Genomic DNA, 21,239 nt, shown 5'->3' with positions numbered 1-21,239 from the left:
TATTACATGTTATAGTATATTCTAATCCACATTTCTTCATCTTGTCTATGTAATTACCCCAACTAACTTTCTCAGATGCTTAAAAATTAAAATGCTTTCTTTCTAAACAATTTAATCTCAAATAACCTGGTAGCCCTGTAAAAATGGTATTAATTTAGCATAGGATGATTTTAATGAACCTGTATTTCACTTTGGAACATTTGTTCATTTTTGGTATTTCTCTTATTTTGTGTGTTTAAAAAGTATTAATACTGAGCCTGTAGTTGTGTCTCATGTAGTTCTGTAAAGTGTATTGTGTACTTACTGTTCCTTATAATTACTTTAGAGAAAGTAAAATAGGAGTGATTTTACCAAGGAATAAAGTGAGGTCTAGGGATTTGTAAGGACTGGCCCACTATCAGAGTAACTTGTTAGTACCCCACAAGATGAAGTTCCATACAATTGGAAGTTTAGAGTAATGCACTGGGATTTACTGTAAACATAAATAAATAATAGCAAGGTCATGTAAACATCCCACATTATGAGTTTTGAAACAAAGAAATACACATTCCTACTCTGGGCATTATAGGCTTTATGAGAGTCCAGGATTCCATTTTGGAGTACAGTTTTGACTGCAAAAAACTGTTTTTAATTCTTCCTGATGACTTTGAGAGAACCTTCCAGACCCTATCAGTGTGACTTGATTGTCTCTGGAGATTAATAATAATGATGATAGGCTGCCATTTATTGGTAGACTGTTGAATATCAGGCATTGAGATAGATGTTTTACATAAGTAATTTTTAATCTCAGAAACACTTGTTTAGTAACTTCATTTTCCAGGTGAAAAAAACTGAAGCTCAGTTAGGATAGGTAACCACCCGAGAACCCATTGGCAAATGGGATTTTCTAGGGAAAGCTGCCTTACATTTCTGGGCAGTGAGGCTAGAATCATGCCAAGTAGTTGGGAATTTTATGTTGATGGTAGCAGGAAACCATTAAATAATTTAAAATAGGGAAATAGCATGATCATTTTGAATAGTAACTCGGGTAGTAGTATGCAGGATAAACTGGAAGGAGGTCAGGCCGTGGTGTAATTCCTGTTGGAGGAATCTAATTAGAGACATTGAAGGTGACTGCAGGGTATCTGGCCTAGATCACTGGATGCACATGGTGCTCTGAGCAGAGATAGAGAAATAATAAGTTTAAAGGGAACTGTGGTACATATATCTTTAGATATGTTCACCTTAGAGTACTTACAGAAAATCTCACATGGGTATGTATTTCAAGCTATTGAAAACAGTAGGAAGTTAGAGCTGGAGATAGGGATTTAGTTTTCATCCGCGTGGAATTGAGTATAGTTAAAGCATATAGTTGTGGTATAGTTATTTTTTCATGCGGTCTGATTTTTTTGTTTTTTAATATGGGATTTTATCCCATATACTTATTGCTAAAACATATATTTGGTCATCTTGTTCTAGTCTCCATGGTTTTTTTGTTCCCTTGCTGTTTACTTTGTTGTCTGAATTTTGTTAAATGAACATGCATACTATCTTCCCTGCCCCCATCTACCCGCCCAACACCATTCAGGACTGGAGAGCAGAACCTACCACTGCCTCTTTTCTGGAGGGTTTAATTTAGACCTTGGGTCTGAATCAAGGAACAGGATTGGTGGTGGAATAAGTCTGAATCATGCTGCAGGCAGTCTGTGTTTCCTAAAGTAAAGTTGGAATAACTATCAAAAGGGCTGAAGCTTACATACGTTTTTCTTTTCATTAGCCTTATAATTTGTGTATTTCTTTACAAATTTAGGCATTGAATTCTGGCCATGTTTTGTTTTGTTTTTTACTGTGTGTTCCTTTTTTCCTGTCTTTAGAGATAATTTATTCAATATTGAGGGACTGCTTTGATATAAAATGCCATTTTGTACCAGAATAATTCAGTCCATTTTTATATTTTCTGTTGTTCCTTTTCAGGTGAACTTCTAGAGCCATGTGGTCATATCAAACCTGAATCTCCAGTTGTACAACTTGGTTCTAATTTCACTGCAGTTTGTGTGCTAAAGGAAAAATGCATGGATTATTTTCATGTAAATGCTAATTACATTTTCTGGAAAACAAACCATGTTACTGTTCCTAAAGAACAATATACCGTCATAAACAGAACAGCATCTAGTGTCACATTTACAGATATATCTTTATTAAATATTCAACTCACTTGCAACATTCGTACATTTGGACAGATTGATCAGAATGTTTATGGAATCAGAATAATTTCAGGCTGTAAGTTTTGTTTTTGCCTTATTTCAGACTTTGTTATGACTGTTGAATTACATTTGTAATGTCTGTTGGATTTTATGAAATGTGGCAGTCTGTTGGCTTAATGACTTTTGGACATAATTAATTAAAAAAAATAAGTTTTGAAGCGGAACTATATTTGCATTAATAATATACAAAAAGCCTGAAGAGTAACATAAGTTTTCTCTTTTATGAAAGTCAGGTATCCATCAGTTTTCTAAAAAAAATGTTTTGACATGAGACCCACAAAACATTGTTGAAGTTTATGAATGTAGTCATAGTAACTTTCAGTATCCCTTAATTGCCGAGAAGATGCACATATAAAGCAACTAACTGGCGAAAGTGAAGAAATACTGGAGAAAGTCCTATGTCAGAGTAAATAAACTTAGTGTGACCCAAGAGTGGATTATCAAATTTATGGATACCCAAAACCATAATTTTGGGATTTGCTTTTCCTCCAGCAGAGTTTTGGAAAGTAATAGGAAGAGAAATATAATTATTTTTGTTTCCATTTAATTGCCTTTAATAACATATGCAGTATTATTAAAATAAACTTCATGGAGAAATCAGTTAATATTGATATCCAGTTATAAATGAAAATTGATTTTGTGTAGACAATTTGAAACATGAGTTATGACAGTTAGTATAGAAAATATGTATTATTTAATCTAAAAAGTATGAGTGCAAATAGAAAAGATTCGTTTTTTAGTCATCAGTCTTCTATACTTTTTGCTTAGGTTTGTTAATTTATCATCTCATTTAGGTTTTAAATATCTTGGGTAGTATATAAATTGTATGTTATTTGTGGTCAAAAAGCTTTTTGAAATTTGCTGATTTTTCCCTATTAGTGCCTCCAGAAAAACCTAAAAACTTGAGTTGCATTGTAAATGAAGGAAAGAAAATGATGTGTCAGTGGGATCCTGGAAGGGAAACATACCTGGAAACAAACTTCACTTTAAAATCTGAATGGCAAGTTGTTCTTGTTTTTTTTATGTTAAATTTAGTAAATTAGTCATTTGTGCTGGAGTTTTTATTTCTTCAAGTAGAAATATTAAATGCAAAATTCTAAACATTTTTTCATTTTAATGCTTGTTTGTTTATTTATTTGTTTGTTTTGAGAGTCAGCAAGCGAGAGCACAAGCAGGGAAGGGGCAGAGAAAGAGGGAGAGCCAAGCAGGCTTTATATTGTCAGCATAGAGCCCTATGTGAGACTCGAACTTCTCACCTGAGCCAAAGTCAAGAGTCGGACACTTAACCCACTGAGCCACCCAGGTGTCTCAGATTTTTAGACATTTGTTTAAGCTTTTATTTTAGGACATCTGAAACATTTAAAAGTGGAAAGAATAGTATAATAAATCCCCATTGTGTTTATCATCCAGCTTTAGTAATGATGAGCTCATGACCAATCTTATATATATCCCACCCCAGATTATCTTAAAATCTCAGACATCATATCATCTCATCCATAAATATTTCAGTACATATCTCTAAAAGATAAGGACCCTTTTTTAAGACCCATAACTACCGGGGCACCTGGGTAGCCCAGTCAGTTTAAGCAGCCAACTTCAGCTCAGGTTATGATCTCACTGTTCATGAGTTTGAGCCCCGTGTTGGGCTCTGCACTGACAGCTCAGAGCCTGGAGCCTGCTTCCAATTCTGTGTCTCCTTCTCCCTTTCTCCCTTTCCCCTGTTCACGCTCTGTCTCTCAAAACTGAGTAAACTTTTTTTTTTTAAAGTACCCATAACTACATACCATTATTATACTGCAATAGAATTGAAAATACTTCAGTATATCGTTGCATTTTCAGTTAGTATCATGTCTCATGATATATAAGTATATACATCTTTTTAATATTTTTTTAGTATAGTTGACACAGTTTTAAAATAGTTTGAGCTGTACAATATAGTGATTCAAATTCTGTATACCTTGTGCAGTGCTCACCATAAGCATAGCTGCCATCTGTCATACACTATGACATTATCATTGACTGTATTACCTGTGCTCTGTCATGAATATACGTATATATTTTTACATGTGTTCAAATCACAATCTAAATAATCTCTATGCATTGCAAATTAATAACGTTTTATAAGTTTGTCTTTACCATAGGTTCCACCTGGTTTTCTCTTCTTTCTTCTTCTTTGCAATTCAGTTGTTAAAGTTGCAGTTACACATTGTTTAACATGTTCCTTTGTGCCATCCTAAAAATTGCTGTTACATCTAGACAATCAGATTTGTGTGTGGTACCTTTTTCTTTTTTTTTCAAAAGTAATTTGTAAGGGTGGTATATACCTCCAGTCAGGAACCACCACATAGTGTTTGACTCTTTTTCTCTTTTTCCTCTTTGTTTTTTTTCCTAAAGGTACACACCACCTTTTATCTTGATTTAAACTGGAGTAATAAGCAGTTAGACAATTTATGTCTACTCTTTCTGACAGTCATTTTTATCTTTTCCAGTCCTATTTTGAAATAATTGATATACATCACTGTGTAAGTTTAAGGCGCATAGCGTGGTGGTTTGATTTACATGTACTGTGAAATGATTACCACAATAGGTTTATCTAACATCCAACTTTTCATATTGGTATAATTTTTTTAAAGAGGAAAAAAAATTTCTCCTTGTGGTAACTTATAAGATTTATTCAACATCTTCCCTGTGTATCATACAGTAGTGTTGGCTATGGTCATGTTGTACATTATATCCCTAGTACTTAGTATCTTAAAACTAGAAGTTTGTACCTTTTGACTACCTTCCTCCAATTTCCCCTCGCTCCTCCCACCGCCTTTGGTAACCACAGATTTGATCTCTTTTTTGGGTGAGTTTTATCTTGTTTGTTTGTTTTAGATTCCACAAACAAGTGAAATAATAAGTATTTTTCTTTCTCTTATGTCACTTAGCATAATGCCTTCAAGGTCTATCCCTGTTGTCGCAGACAAGGAAAAGATTAATTTTTTAGTCACCAGTCTTTTATTATGTCCATGTCCATACTTTTTGCTTGGGTTTGTTATTTGTCATCTAATTTAGATTGTAAATGTCTTGGATAGTATGCAAATTATATGTTATTTGTGGTTACAAAAGTTTTTGAAAATTGCTGATTTTTCCCTTTTATTGCATCCAGAAAAAAACTTTAAAATTTGAGTTGCATTGTGAATAAAGGAAAGAAAATGATGTGTCAGTGGGATCCTTGTTTTTCATGGGTGAATAATATTCCATTGTATATATAAACCACACTTTCTTTATCCATTCATCCATTGATGGACCTGTACGTTGTTTCCATACTTTGGCTGTTACAAATAATGCTTCTGTGAACAGGGTGTGCAGATATCTTTTCAAGTTAGCAGTTTTTATTCATTTGGATGTATTCCCAGAAGTGAAATTGCTGGATCATGTGTGGTAGTTTTATTTTTAATTTTTTTAGGATCCTACATAATGTTTTTCATAGCGGCTGTAGCAATTTTCAGTTTCACCAACAGTGCATATGAGTTCCCTTTTCTCCACATGCAGGCCAGCATTTATTATCTCTTACCTTTTTGAAGATGGCCCTTCTAATAGGCATATGGTGATATCTTATTATGGTTTTAATTAAAATTCTTCTCATAACAAGTGATGTTGAGCATTTTTTCATGTACCTGCCGCCCTTCCATTTATCATCTTTTGAGAAAAATCTAGTCAGGTCTTTTGTCAATTTTTTATTTGGGTTATTTGGTTTTTTGCTGTTGAGTTGGATGAGTTCTTTATATATTAAGAATATTAACCCCTTATCAGATTTGTGGTTTCCACATATTTTTTTCCTGTTCTTTAGGTTGTCTTTTCACTCTGTTGATGGTTTCTGTGCAGAAGATTTTTAGTTTATGTAGTTCCGCCTACCTATTTTTTATTTTTGCTTGGGCTTTGAGTGTCGTATCCAAAAAAATCTTTTCCAAGATCCATGTCAAGCAGCTTCATTCTTGTGTTTTCTTTTAAGAGTTTCATGGTTTGAGGTCATACGTTTAAGTCTTCAATTTTTTGTTAATTTTTGTGAATGGTATAGGATAAGGGTATAATTTCATTCTTTTGTATGTGAATATCCAGTTATTCCAGCACTATTTATTGTGAAGAGGGTCTTCTCTGTCAGGTATTCTTGGCTTCCTACTCAAGTATTAGTTAGCATAATTAGTTGATTTTGACAATCTATGATATTAGCTCTGTCTTGTCTTTTCTACCTTGATACCTGTAATTTGAGAGGAATCCTGTAGTTTGCATTTGAATGACTTAAATATACTTTAGTTTCACTTTTTGATATGACCCAAGGAAGCACTAATAGATTTTGAGTGTTGCTTATGTGTTTGAGAAGCCTGAAGTCATTAAGATAGGTTAATCTAACATGGGGCTCCGGGGTGGCTCATTTGGGTTAGGAATCAGACTAGAGCTTTCTAGAGTAGGACTCTGCTGGCAGCTGGGAGCCGCTTCGGATTGTGTGTGTGTGTGCGTGTGTGTGTGTGCCCTTCCCCTGCTCACACACTCTCTCTCAAAAATAAAAACATTTAAAGAAAAAAAAAAAAACAAGAAAACCTAGCATCAAATTGGAAGCCAAGTAACTTGCACAGGAGGAATATATAGAGAATATTGGGTGGTTTGGCTAGAGCATAATTATAATTAGGGCAGGGTGCATAGGCTAGATTTTCTGGTTTTCAAAAATTGGAATTACAATAAAAACTTTTTGTGGTAGTTCAGTTTTCAGTAGCAAACGTGTATGTAGAGGATCTTATTAAAATTGAGACTTATTTGAAAAAAAAAAGTCGATTTCTTTGACTATTCAAAGTCTTTTCTGTTTCCACATAAATTTTAGGAGTGTTTTCCTCTACTTTTGTATAAAGAAAAAAGCCATTGGAATTTTGATAACGATTGCATTGAATCTACAGATGGCTTTTGGTGGTGATAACATTTTAACAATATTCTTTGAATTCATAAACACAGAATACCTTTCTTATTGTGTCTTCTTTGATTTCTTTCATTAGTATCTTGTAGTTTTCAGAGTAGAGATCTTTCACCTCCCTAGTTAAATTTATTTCTATTTTATTTTTTGATGCTATTGTAAATGGGATAAATTTATTTCTTTTTCAGAAAATTCTTTGTAAGTGTAAAAATACCGCTACTGATTTTTGTATTTTAATTTTGAATCCTACAACTTTACTGAATTCCTTGATTAGATCTAACAGATGTTTTGGTTGAGGATTTTTGCTTTTCTGATACCAAGATTGAACAGTGGTTTCAGGTGTGTTGTCAGCTCAATCCATTGATTATAAAATTTCCCATTCTTTTTTTCTTTTTCTTTTTCTTTCTTTTTTTTTTTTTTTTTGCAAAGACAGGTTTTGTGTACTGGACCTGGCTTTGACATGACTGACACACTCTGCAGACACAAGTAAAAATTGATTATAAACAAACTGTTCTTGACAGCAGTTTTTATCAAAGCTGGAAGAACTTTGCAGTGAACGTTTATACAGACCCATCACCTAGATCCTGCAATTAGCATTTTACTGTATTTGTTTTATCACACAGATGTGTATCTATGCATCCTTCTTTTCACCTTTTTTAATGCATTTCAAAGTGAGTTGCAGAAATTAGTATACTTCACCCTTACACGCTTCAGTGTTTACATCATTAATTAAATGTAATTAACTAGACAGTCACCCATAGCTTTTGTGTTTTCATAAAATTTATGTGCATCTTAAAAATACATACTTTATTATTAGTCAGTGAGTTTTGGCTACTACATACAGCTATGTAACTCAGACTCCTATCAAGATTTAAAACATAATCATACCCCCAGAAAGTTCACTTATGCTCCTTCCCAGTCAGTCCTAGCCACCACCCTGTCTCACCCCATCCCACAGGGCAGCTACCTGTCAGATTTTCTTCACTGTAGATTTTTGCTTGTTCTGAATGTCATGTAATCATACAGTATGTACTCTTCTGTGAATGGTTTTTATGACTCAGCAGGATGTTTTGGCAATTAAACCGTGTTGCTTCCCATTAGTGTTTCACTTAAAGGTTTGAGCCATCATCAGTGATCATTGTTTGTACATGAGGTACAAAATAGTGGTATTCCATCTTTTTTTTAAAGTGGATATACTCAAAACTTCCTTTGATCAATCATTGGTTACCCTGAGGTACACAGTTCTTAGAAGGAAAATGGTGTTGGTATTTTTCCCTTTACAACTAGTTTTATGATGACTTAGTTCCCTGGCATCCTCCAAAGGTAAATAATGAAGGGTTTATCCCTTCATTATGAATTCATATTTAAATATATTTGATGTGTTTCGGTCCATTACCATTTTTCTTGGTACTCACATTGTCCCATTTTGGTTCAGAGGAACTTCCTCAGGTTGGCTCTTCCTTTGACTTTACTCATTAGTCTTTGACAGCTTTCTTCATTTCTGATATGATGTGATTTTCCAAGTTCATTTTCTAAGTTCATATGTCGTGCCTCAGACCTAGAATCAGCCATTTCCCAAGTAGCCATGTTTCCATTTAGTAGGAAATACCATTTCGGGACTACAGTCTGGGTGCTAGGGGAACTTACTGGTACTGGGTTGTTGTTTCTTGGCTTTTTTGGCAGAAAGAACTGGGAAGTGTCTTTAAGGTAAAATACATCATGAACTAATACCAATGTTTCCGATTTAAAATCTGGACTGTTTTTACTTAATTTCATTCATCTGACATCTACATCTCCTTTCTTCGCTGCTGAAAACCTTAGTTTCCAACAACACCAATATAATTATTCATTTGCTTTAACTCACAGTAAACACAAGAGCTGCAGAATAACAATGCCAATATCAGCACCAACAATAGGAATACTAAGCATTATAAGATTATTTTTCTTTCATTAAGGATATAGTTAAATTGCTGTCTTAAAGTTACTTAAAATAATTTTCTCTGTGTTACAGCACCAACTCAACGTCATAGTTCATGTATTTCATTTTGCTTTTGATTTTTAGGAATTTTTTTAATTGACATAATATACAGTATCCTGTTGGAGGTATACCTCAGAAATTCATAGAAGTTACCTGTTTTGTTTTGGATTTCACTTACCCTTCTATTTAAAAAAAAAAAAAGTGTGTGTGTGTGTGTGTGTTTAATTGATGTATAACTTAAACATAGGTGAGTAAATATTATAGTATCATTTAAACTTTGGTGATAAAAATTAGAAAGTGGTTGCCTGGGTTTGACTGTAAAGAGGCTAAGGGAATTTTCTGGGGTGACAGAAATTCTTATCCCTATCCTCCTGTCACCTCATAACATATTGTGCTTAGAAAAGGCATACTCTGCTTGAAGAAAGACATCACAGGTACAGTAAGGATCCTGTTTCAGAAATGGAAAGAAACGGTAGTAAGATTACAAGAAATAGATTTTTAGAGACAGGTCACTGAAGATAGAGCATGGTATTATAAATGTAATGTCCTTGGAGTAAAAATTTGAAAATAATTTTGTGTTGTAAGGTATAAATCAAACTCAAGTTTTAGAGAAAATTTATTTGTTTTTAATGATCAATTTATTTCATACTTATAATTCATTTATTTTAAGCAGTAATAATCTGGGTCTCATCAAATAACATTTTTCACTCTAATGTTTTGAAATCTATTTTTAATGACCGGGTCTTCGATTTTTGTATTTAGGGCAACGGAGAAGTTTGCTGATTGTAAAACAAAACGTGACATCCCCACCTCATGCACTGTTGATTATTCTCCTGTGTATTTTGTCAACATTGAAGTCTGGGTAGAAGCAGAGAATGCCCTTGGGAAGGTTACATCAGATCATATAAATTTTGATCCTGTAGATAAAGGTAGTTATAACACTGAATTTGAGAATTTATTAGATTTAGTGGCTTATTAATTAGTTTTTCAATTTTAATGTGGAAACAACCACTTATTATCTTAGTGACTTTTACAAATTCATTTTTATCAACATTAAAAATAATTTGGAAAAAGAAAAATATCCATAATCCAACTGCACTCATAGCAGTTTTTATTTTGAATGTTATCTGCTGGTATTTGTGCAGTTACCAAACAGTATTTATAGCATAGTAATCATGGTACGTGGGGTCCATTTTTATTGTGTTTTTCTTTGCCTATAAATATTTGTCTTTTGATATTGGAACCTGAAAAAATTAACAAGCATAATAAATTGACAAAGAAAACTAAAATTTCTTCAGAAACGTTATCTTTTCATTATAATAGTATGACATAAGTACTGTTTTCAGAAAAATTAGTTCATATGGTATGAGTAAATCAATATAGTGAAATATAAGTATATTTTGAGTCTGTATAAGAAGTTGTAAAAATGATAAAAATTCGGATTTATTTTATTCTTCAGTGAAGCCCAATCCACCACATAATTTATCAGTCAGCAACTCAGAAGAACTGTCTAGTATCTTAAAATTGACATGGATCAACTCAAGCATTCAGAGTTTTATAAGACTGAAATATAACATTCAATATAGGACCAGAGATGCCTCAATCTGGAGCCAGGTAACTTGCAAGTTACTGTTTACGCAGATAGTCTTAGAACCCTCTAACCTAAAAGTCTCAATATACTAAGGTTGTGAATATATGTAATATTTTGTTTCACACCTCTTCTTGATCTGTATTTCATGCAAGGGCAAACAGGAAGACATTCGGATAGAAAATATAGTCTTGCTAAGTACAGTAGCCTTTACATGAAGTATGGAAGGGATGTAGGGTGGCAAGAAATAGTATTTTTGGTGGGAGGTGAAAGGAACACAAAAAATAAGAATTAAGTGGGGGAGTATATGAAGAGATTATATAGCAAAGGTAGAGAGCAGGGTTTAACTAAATCTGGAGGCCAATTTCATCCTGCCATCTGTTCTTATAAACAAAGCCACACTCATTTTTTTTAATATTGTCTTTGGCTACTTTGTGCCACAGTGGACGAGTTGAGTTGGAACAGAGAGTATCTGGCCCACAACCTAAAATATTTACTATCTAGTCCTTTTTAGAAAGCTTGTCAACCTCTTAGTAGAGGAAGGAATTATTGGGGAACTTCTAAGCCTGAAAAGGAAAAGAATAGTGTACCCAGAGATGATGCTATCACCAAAAGAAGTACTTAGAACTTTTTAAAAGGATGTCTGTCACCATAGCTTTGTGTTCCCCATAATATTCTTTGTTGTAATTTCATTTATCACTAACAGTATGCTTTTGCTGTCTCTTATTGCAGTAATGAGTTCATAAGGGATTTGAGCCCATGACCTTACTACTTCTGCTCTCCATTCCACTTAAAGGGCTCAAAATAAAACCAGAAAAAGCAACAAACAAAAATGGATTAATGCTTCATGTTGTACAGAGAGGATACATACCTAAACTTCAAAATATTTTTAATAACATAGAATCTTAATTCACTGATAGAAAAAAAGGCCCCTATTTTTGTATTCAATATTGGAATCCCATAGTAGTAGAAAGAATCATTTATCTTTATTCTCTCGTTTCCTGAAAACCAAGTTTATATGCAATGATAGTTTTTATTTTTCTTGATTGGGCTTCATTTTGCCTATCCAGAGTTACACTCTGTTCTTCTCTACCCTACTCTTTGTCTTGGAATGCTGACCTGTATGAATTTCATCTGTGGGTTCACATTGTCTCTGGTTTCCTAGTGAATGTGATTAATGGGAGGAGGGGGAAGAGGGCCTAGCACAAGAGAGGAGAGAAGTGCAGTGAAGTGAGCATATTATTTTCCCTGCTTCCTCCCTGGAGCTGCTTTCTCTCAGCCTAAGGTCACTGGTCTTGTCAAGTTAACCCTGTCTCACCCTCCTCTCCCAGTTTCTGCTACTTCCCCTCGTCCCTTTGGGGCTAGGGGTGGTAACAGTGACAAGCCCCAGAGTACTGACCACTGCCTAAGTTTTCCCTACACTCTACCCATATTTCCTTTAGTAAACCCTTCTTGAATTAAAGTCTAATTGGAATACGCCATCTCTTTCCTGCTGAGACCCTATGTGTTACAGGCTTCATGGAAGGAAGATATAAAAATCAAGAAAAGGAAGGAAGGATTAATAATAGATAGTTCCATACTTCCCAAATCTGTTAACTTACTGACTCTGACTGCTTTTTGACTTGCATTTATTTCTTTCCAGCGTTTGTTTGTTAGTTTTCTTTTATTAAATCAATTTCTAAGATCTTAATGGAATTTAGGACACTTATAATAAATTCCATGGTTTTTTTTTGTTGGTTGGTTTGCTTTGATTTCAGATTCCTCCTGAAGATACAGCATCCAGTAGAACTTCTTTCACTGTCCAGGACCTTAAGCCTTTCACAGAATATGTGTTTAGGGTTCGTTGTATGAAGGAAGATGGTAAAGGATTCTGGAGTGACTGGAGTGAAGAAGCCAGTGGGATCACATATGAAGACAGTAAGTAATTAAGATCCATGAAGAAGTAAAGGTTTGGAATTATGGCTATGACTTGTGTCAGGTCTTAATAGTATAAACCTCATTGCTTCTTACTTTGTGATCATTCTGTTCAAACTTATATTTTACACTTTTATTTTTAAGGACATAAAGATATAAAATGTGCATTATTGATTGTATAACTCTATTTGATTACTAATGAAAGAAGATTACCATGGAATTTTTTTTAGATACCTTGAGAAAACCATTGACATAACAGTTAAATCCAAAACATTTTATTAAAAGGGAATGTTTCACAGTATCCCTAACTAGAGAATCATATCCTGAGTCATTAAAATAACGTTAACAAAATATACCATAGACTCTCACTATCAGAAATATATTTGTACTATATTTTTATTCATTTTTTTCCCTACCATCACTTAATAAACCCCTAGAAAAGGATCCTAAAGTTTAGGTTGGTTAGTTTATTATCATTTTCCCTTTTTCCTCTCCACGATCATATAGGGCATATAGTGCACAATCCAAAAGTTATAAAAGGGTGTATGTTATAAGGTAAGATCCCCTCCCCAAAACACCTAACATTACTTATTTATTGTATAACAATCAAGAAGTAGTCCTGTGGCATAGAGATTTTTCTTTCTGAATATTTTTCATTCTAGTTTCACCCTTTAGAAGTCAATAGCAACAACTATGGCTTTAAAACCTTCTGTACCACCTATATCCCTTCATTTCCAGCTCTACTAGCAGTTTAGATAGGTGAAGTGACAATCTCAAAAGGCAGAATAGTAAACTACCCCTCTCCACTAAGAATTTTCTCTTATTCTCATAAATGACATGAAAGAAAGCAATCCTGCTGTTGCTGAATTGGGTCCTGAGTTGGGTCCTCAACCAGATTCCTTTGTCGTGGCTGGGAATTCTTTTTTTTTTTTTTTTTTAATTTAAGTTTATTTATTTATTTAGAGAGAGAGACAGCGCAAGTGGGGGAGAGGCAGAGAGAGAATCCCAAGCAGACTCCACACTGTCAGCACAGAGCCCAATGTGGGGCCCGAACTCAAAACCGTGAGATCATTACCTGAGCCGAAACTGAGAGTCAGATACTTAACCAACTGAGCCACCCAGGTGCCCCCAGGAATTCTTAAACTGGCATCATAGAGGTCTTGAAAACTGGTTGGGTCAGTTTGAGGGGCAGGGGTTGCTGAACTACTTTAAAATGTGGACAAAATATTGTAGTTAGTGCCTGTGTGCATTTTCTGGGGAGATGGTACATAACCTTTGTCAAATCAGACAGATACCCAGAAAATTATGAGCCATTTAGATAAGCATTTCTTCAACTTAATGAATGATGCCTCCAGGTTCTTTTCATGTTAGGAAATCTTTCTGGCCTATAACATTTTTTTTTATAATTTCTTGTATACTGATGCGTGTGTATCTATTTGAACCCCTTATACTGGCAGTCTTTTCCCCAGCCTCTCTTGTCTGTCTTTCCTCTTTGTTTTGTCCTCTGTAATTACCTCTTTATAATGAGCACATCACAGTTTAGATGTTACTCAGATCCTTTTTTGAAAAATCAGTTGATCCTATAGGAATTTTGAAAACCTAATTACTGGCATTTGATATTTGGTTTTATAAGTTTATTTATTTATTTTGAGGTAGAGCACACACATGCACATATAAGCAGGGGAGGGGTAGTGAGAGAGGGAGGGAGAGAATCCCTAGCAGCCTCCGTACTGTCAGCACAGAGCCAGACGTTGGACTTGATCTCATGAACCCGTGAGATCATGACCTGAGCCGAAATCAAGAATCAGGTGCTCAAACGACTGAGCCACCCATGTGCCCTGATCCTGTAAAGTGCTTTTTCATTTTTCACATGTTTGGTGATTATCACAACAGTACTATGAATTCATTTTTATTATACCCTGTTAACAGTCATCCCACCGTAAGATAATAAACTTAGCCCATATTTATTCAATTTATTATTTTTTGTATTCTCATATGTGTACATTTAGGGTTTTTTTTTTTCTTAATGTGTATTTATTTTTGAGAGAGAGAGAGGGAGAGAATGTGATTGGTGGGCGGAGGGTGCAGAGAGGGAGACAAAGAATCCAAAGACTTGTGCTGTCTATGAAAAGCCCAGCATGAGGCTTAAACCCATGACCTGAGTCGAAGTCAGAGTCTCAACCGACTGAGGCACCCAGGTGCCCCACATTTAGGGGTTTTAAGTGTATATTTAAATACGGTTTTTCGGTTTAATTTTTAGCAGTAAGAAATGGTGATGCATTTTTGGTATACCTTAGGATATATTTGTAGCTTTACAATTTTAAAAAAAGCATTCTAATCTATATCATCAAGCTATCTTCCTCTATAAAGGAAGACCCAGGCATGGTGTGCTGCAATGGGAAAAATGCTAGTTTAGGGGTTCCTGGGTGGAGCTGTCGGTTGAGCTTCTGACTCTTGATTTCAGCTCAGGTTGTGATCTCACGGTTCATGGGTTCAAGCCCTGCATCCGGCTCCATGCTAACCACACAGGACCTGCTTGGGATTTTCTCTTCCACTCTCTCTGCCCCTCCCCCATTCTCCCTTTGTCTCTCTTCTCTCTCTCAAAATACATAAACATGTAAAAAAAGATACATCATGTGATTGAATGGCAAGAATAAGAACAAAGTAAGAGAATAAGAGAATAATTTCCAGGATTATATTTTACTGCTATGATAAAAACTTTTATTTTAAAAAGTTTATATCATTTCTTTAGGACCATCCAAGGCACCAAGTTTCTGGTATAAGATAGAGCCATCCCATACTCACGGCTATAGATCTGTGCAACTCATATGGAAGGTAAAGAAAAAAAATGCATGTTTATATTCTTTTATTGCTTACATAGTACATTTTTATGGCATTATGAGTGTAGTTTTTTTAACTTACATTTTTATTCATCTTAATATCAGCAAAGCGTTTAATAGAAACAGAGTTTTATATATACTACATAAAAGGATCATGAACTGCAGTTCACAGATACTTCACAGTTCTATGAAAGTTTGTAAGAAGGATCCTGTCTGTCCTTGAACTTTCCTGAGTGCCTCATAGAAAATAGTTAATAAAGGTTTTGGGTAATCAAACTGTATGCCAATAATAGGAATTACACAATGAATGTCAAGTCTATAAGTGTTAAAGTGTACCATACTAAGAAATGGTAGAGAGAAAAGTACTCCAGCCTAAGATGATTTAGGGCCAGATAGTCACAGTGCACAATAGTTTACAGAACTAAAAGCTAACAGAATGGTGCTACTTTACTTTCCCTGTTAGTCAAAGTCATGTGTTTACTCTTCATTCACTATATAGTAGTTTTACTTAAGGTTGTGAGTTGAAAAGAAGGTTGCCAGTGCCTTTCAGTTAAACATGGAGGTTTGACGTAACAGCAGAATTTGTGAACATGAAAAAAAATGATTAAAGATTTGTTAAATACATTTTTAAAATTATTTTATTATAGACGTTGCCTCCTTTTGAAGCCAATGGAAAAATTTTGGATTATGAAGTGACTCTCATAAGATGGAAATCACGTTTACAGAATTATACAGTGAATGACACAAAATGGACAGTAAACCTCACAAATGATCGTTACATAGCAACTCTGACAGCAAGAAATCTGGTTGGCAAATCAGATGCAGCTGTTTTAACTATCCCTGCCTATAATTTTCAAGGTTTGTATCTGTGAGATGGGAAAAGTGGTTCATAATACATATACATAATACATATTCTAATACCTAAAACATAATTATTCTGAGACTGCCTCTTCAGTATCGATTATAATAGTTTGAGAAATCAGTCAGCAATGAAATAATTCATTCCATTATCATGTGGCTCACTTAAACTTTGAAGTAAACTACTTATTTATTTACTCATTTTCTAATTATCTCGTTTTCTTAAATATTATTTAAAAGCTTTGGGAGCCATATATGAATATGACTTAAATATATTGTTTATGGCTTTCAAAGAAGAAAATATTTCCATTTACATACACAAAACATTTGAAGAATTTGGGGAAAGGAAGAATTTTAGTTTCAAAATAAATTTACTGTCTATTTGTAAATTATAATAAAGTGTTTTTGTTAATGGAAATTCATATTAATATTATATACTACAAAAACTGATAGCAAGTTTGGAAATGTAAAACATCAAAATTTGAAATTTTTTAATGTTCATTTATCACACCAGTTTTCAAATTTTGTTTTAAAGCTACTCGCCCAGTCACGGATCTTAAAGCATTTCCCAAAGATAATATGCTTTGGGTAGAATGGACTGCTCCAAATGAATCTGTAAACAAGTATATACTTGAGTGGTGTGTATTATCAGATAAATCGCCGTGCATCCCAGACTGGCAACAAGAAGATGGCACTGTACACCGCACCTTTCTAAGAGGTATTCCTAGCTAGAAAAAACTTAAGTTGAAATCCTTTGTGTAACTCTTCAGACAGATTTTTCTTTTACATATTTTTGTCTGTTTTACAGATATTGTGGTCTATTGAAGAGTTTCAGTTTATGATAGTTAAAAGTTACATATAGTTTTCTCGATGTGTGACTCTCATCAAGTCACATTTAATCTCACTGAATGAACTACAGGATCTGTTTATGGACAAAGCAGAGTTAATAGTATCTTCTGTTTATGGTTCAGTGTTTTGATCATCAAAGGAGCACTAACAAAACTGCAAAGTAAAAGACAAATCTAAGATAATCTGATCGCTGCTGGTAATTAGTTGAATGGTTCTTTACCTGATTTAACTTCCTCATCCTTCAGTGAGAAGATATTTTCCTATAGCATATGAATGACTTGTTAACCTCTTAAAGTTGTTGAATAGGGGAAGCAGAACTAGAATTCAGATTTCCTTACATCTTTTAACTGGAAGTTCTAATGATACCGTAGAGCTCCAAAGTGGTAGATTGCTCTGCATTTTAAGGTACAACTTTTTATGTGGCTTTGAAGAGAACAACTTTAAAGACAAAACACTCAGCTTTTATGTGTTTTATTTAGTAAAGAAGGATAACCGTTAGAATTCAATTATGAATAATATGATTGCTGAAAGAAAAGCTCTAAGCAAAGACATATCTGCCATAAAATTTTGTGAGCTTTATTTATGAAATAGGCTGTTTGGCCCTCATTAACCTGTCATTTAAAAAAACAATAGGGGCACTTGGGTGGCTCACTCAGTTAAACGTCTGACTCATGGTTTCAGCTCAGGTCATGATCTCACTGTTTCCTGAGTTTGAGCCCTGCATTGGGCTCTGTGCTGACAATGCAGAGCCTGCTTGGAATTCTTTCTCTCCCTCCCTATGCCCCTCCCACCTCACGCTGTTTTCTTTCTTTCTCAAAAATACATAAATAAACTTAAAAAAAAAAGTTTTAATAAATTTGGTTGTCTAGTCTACTAGCCTTATCAAATTAAAAGAAAGGTGGAGCTAGAGAGAAGACACGTTGGTAGTAACTGGACAATAGAAATGTTTTTAATAAAGCCTCGCATAATCTCTAGAGACCTTCAGGTTGCACAGGTAGATCCAGTGGCTCAGTAGTCCTGATAACATCACTGTATTACAACAGAGTCTAAAAATTCTTTATCTTCTTGATAATATTGAGTCATCAAGAAAAAGTAAAATTATTCTGTTTAAGAAAGCAAAGGAGCTGTCGTATATAACTTTGTGAATTAAGTTAAGGAAATAAAAGTTCTTGTTAAAAGTATAAACTTTGGTATAACAAATACCTTATTTTCTGTTGTGGGCAGATAAAGTGGCTGTATAAAAAAGATTTAATATGGAGAGATTATAAATAAAAGAGGTATTCAAGATGGCTTTTTAATATTACTTTCTTAGCCTAAATGTCCATCAACTGATGAATAGATAAAGAAATTGTGGTTTATATACACAAGGGAGTACTATGTGGCAATGAGAAAGAATGAAATATGGCCCTTTGTAGCAACGTGGATGGAACTGGAGAGTGTGATGCTAAGTGGAATAAGCCATACAGAAAAAGACAGATACCATATGTTTTCACTCTTATGTGGATCCTGAGAAACTTAACAGAAACCCATGGGGGAGGGGAAGAAAAAAAAAAAAAGAGGTTAGAGTGGGAGAGAGCCAAAGCATAAGAGACTCTTAAAAACTGAGAACAAACTGAGGGTGGATGGGGGGTGGGAGCGAGGGGAGGGTAGGTGATGGGTATCGAAGAGGGCATCTTTTGGGATGAGCACTGAGTGTTGTATGGAAACCAATTTGACAATAAATTTCATATAGTAAATAAAAAAAATAATATATATTACTTTCTGGGGGAAATGGCACTAATTCTTTTTTCCCTGGTTTGACAAACCAGGGCCATTAATGCTTTCCCTGGCTCTTATAAATGGGTCATTAGGCAGTTCTCAGAGAAGTAGTTAAGATGTACAATGTCAAACTATAAGACCAATGATAATTTGAGATCAGAGTTTTATAAGTCCTGAATATAAATATAATAAGTACTTTTACTAACAATATATTTTTTAATCTACTGTATTGGCAATAAAAGTAAGCTTTTACTTTAATGAAAAGCTTTATTCAATTAAGCTTGAATCCAGTACACAAAAGGCAATGCTTGCTTAAAAAGCTGTAGTTTTAAAAGAAAAGAAAGTTCAATAGTCATGAAATTTATAATGTAAAGTTAATAATGGAATGTAGACTTTTTTGTTATGTGGGGAAAAATGCTTACTCTCCCATTATTTCTTTAGGGAACCTAGCAGAGAGCAAATGTTATTTGATAACAGTTACTCCAGTATATACTGATGGACCAGGAAGCCCTGAGTCTATAAAGGCATACCTTAAACAAGCTCGTAAGTCCAAATTCATTTTCTTTGAAATATGTTGAGTTTTGTATTAACAAAGACATTTTTTTCTTTTTAAAATAAGGGTATGTCTCATAATGTTCAAATAATATAATTAAATTTTAGTAAATCCTAATGACTTACTAAATCATAGTAATTTTTAGTTATCAAATACTTTTATTCTGTTTTAGCACCTTCCAAAGGACCTACTGTTCGGACAAAAAAAGTGGGGAAAAATGAAGCTGTCTTAGAGTGGGACCAACTTCCTGTTGATGTTCAGAACGGATTTATCCGAAATTATACTATATTTTATAGAACCATCATTGGAAATGAAACTGGTAATAAATTCTATCAGTTATTAAGAATCATTGGTTTTTTTCTTAAGCTTTTAAATGTTGTCTCACCTTTTTATGTTATACATCTTAAGTGTAGTATATTATTCTCAGAAAAGAGACACCTGAGAATATGCCTATTAAAAAAATACTGTGGAAAAAAAAATACTGTGTTGTGCTTATAGAAGAAAATTCTGGCAGAGATAAGAAAATTATTTTCTGGAAAATATGTTCCTTTTTAATACTTTTGCAGTGTCAAAAGCCAAATCAAGCAGAAACATTGAGTAGTTAAATAAAGCAGACTGATTGATTTCTTCCAGCTGTGAATGTGGATTCCTCCCACACAGAATATACACTGTCCTCTTTGACCAGTGACACCTTGTACATGGTACGAATGGCAGCATACACAGACGAAGGTGGAAAGGATGGCCCAGAATTCACTTTTACTACACCGAAGTTTGGTAAGAAATAATGACATTTGCTCTTTTCTTCTTTTTTTTAATCAGACTAAATATGGACTTAGTTAATAAGCTAAAATTTTGTTAAAAGTGCATCTTTGGATCCATAGAAATGAATTGTTGGTATTGTATTGTTTATCTGATTTGGATTGTTTCTTTAAACTATCAAAACTCAGCTCTGTTATTAACTGCTTCTGACTGATTTCGTCTGTACTCTATAAATGCCAAAAGAATTTGTGTATCTTTCTAAATGGGTTCATCTTTTCACTGGCAAAAGTCAAATGTGGTCTCTTACCTTCTTGTCTTACTCCTTCTTTTGTAGGCAGGTTATTGGAAAGACTAGTTCACCTTCTCGAGCTCCACTTCCCTTCCTCCAGCTTAGTTTTTAACCCACTGAAATCAGGCTTCCAACCCACCAATCCACTGAAACCTCCCTAATGTCACTCAGGGAAGGCCTTTTAGTTATCATATCCAGTACATGCTTTTTAGTCTCCTTATTTTTATACTTCTCAGCATTTGACTCAGCTTCTCCATCCTTGAAACTGCCTCTTCCATTGGTTCTTCTCACGTGTGTGTGTGTGTGTGTGTGTGTATAATAACAACACTCTCCTGAGTCTTCTCCCTTTCTCATACGTCCTTCTTGATCTCTTTTTCTCTTTTCACTTTTTTAAAAAATGGTTTGTATTTTCCATATCACTCTTCTCAGCCCTGTATTTTATCTGCCTATTTAAACTCTGTCCGTGACTTCATCCTCTTTCCCAAATACATTTCTCTTTGTTCCCTGCCACAGCCATCCAACTCTTTGCCAAACCCACAAATTTAGATAAGGATGTGATAAATTTTTTGTTTTCATGAGTCTTTTTTGCTTACATGAGCCAAGTGTAAAATCCTATTGATCATGCCTTCTAATTACTGCTTTTGCATGCCCTTTTGTAATCT

The 21,239-nt window shown here is 34.3% G+C and overlaps 1 protein-coding gene across 7 annotated transcripts in view; it reads left to right on the top strand.

Moving 5' to 3' along the window:
• Positions 1 to 21,239, top strand: part of IL6ST (interleukin 6 signal transducer) — a 55,103-nt gene that overhangs the window by 22,796 nt on the left and 11,068 nt on the right. For 5 of the 7 annotated variants that reach the window (XM_030321148.2, XM_030321138.2, XM_030321121.2 and 2 more), the window contains 11 exons: positions 1,954 to 2,259; positions 3,123 to 3,243; positions 9,932 to 10,098; positions 10,629 to 10,783; positions 12,515 to 12,674; positions 15,424 to 15,506; positions 16,159 to 16,369; positions 16,905 to 17,087; positions 19,418 to 19,519; positions 19,702 to 19,848; positions 20,163 to 20,303. In XM_030321148.2, the coding sequence (XP_030177008.1) occupies positions 1,954 to 2,259; positions 3,123 to 3,243; positions 9,932 to 10,098; positions 10,629 to 10,783; positions 12,515 to 12,674; positions 15,424 to 15,506; positions 16,159 to 16,369; positions 16,905 to 17,087; positions 19,418 to 19,519; positions 19,702 to 19,848; positions 20,163 to 20,303 (1,776 nt within the window). Of the gene's footprint in view, positions 1 to 1,953; positions 2,260 to 3,122; positions 3,244 to 9,931; positions 10,099 to 10,628; positions 10,784 to 12,514; positions 12,675 to 15,423; positions 15,507 to 16,158; positions 16,370 to 16,904; positions 17,135 to 19,417; positions 19,520 to 19,701; positions 19,849 to 20,162; positions 20,304 to 21,239 lie in introns of those variants that run through there. The other 2 variants (XM_030321154.2, XM_030321164.1) reach the window with 2 other exon arrangements.

The sequence above is a fragment of the Lynx canadensis genome, chromosome A1, assembly GCF_007474595.2.
Source record: "Lynx canadensis isolate LIC74 chromosome A1, mLynCan4.pri.v2, whole genome shotgun sequence".
Classification (NCBI taxonomy): Eukaryota; Metazoa; Chordata; class Mammalia; order Carnivora; family Felidae; genus Lynx; species Lynx canadensis.
The sequence above is the reverse complement of the archived record's forward strand: the minus strand, read 5'-3'. Positions and strand labels throughout refer to the sequence as shown.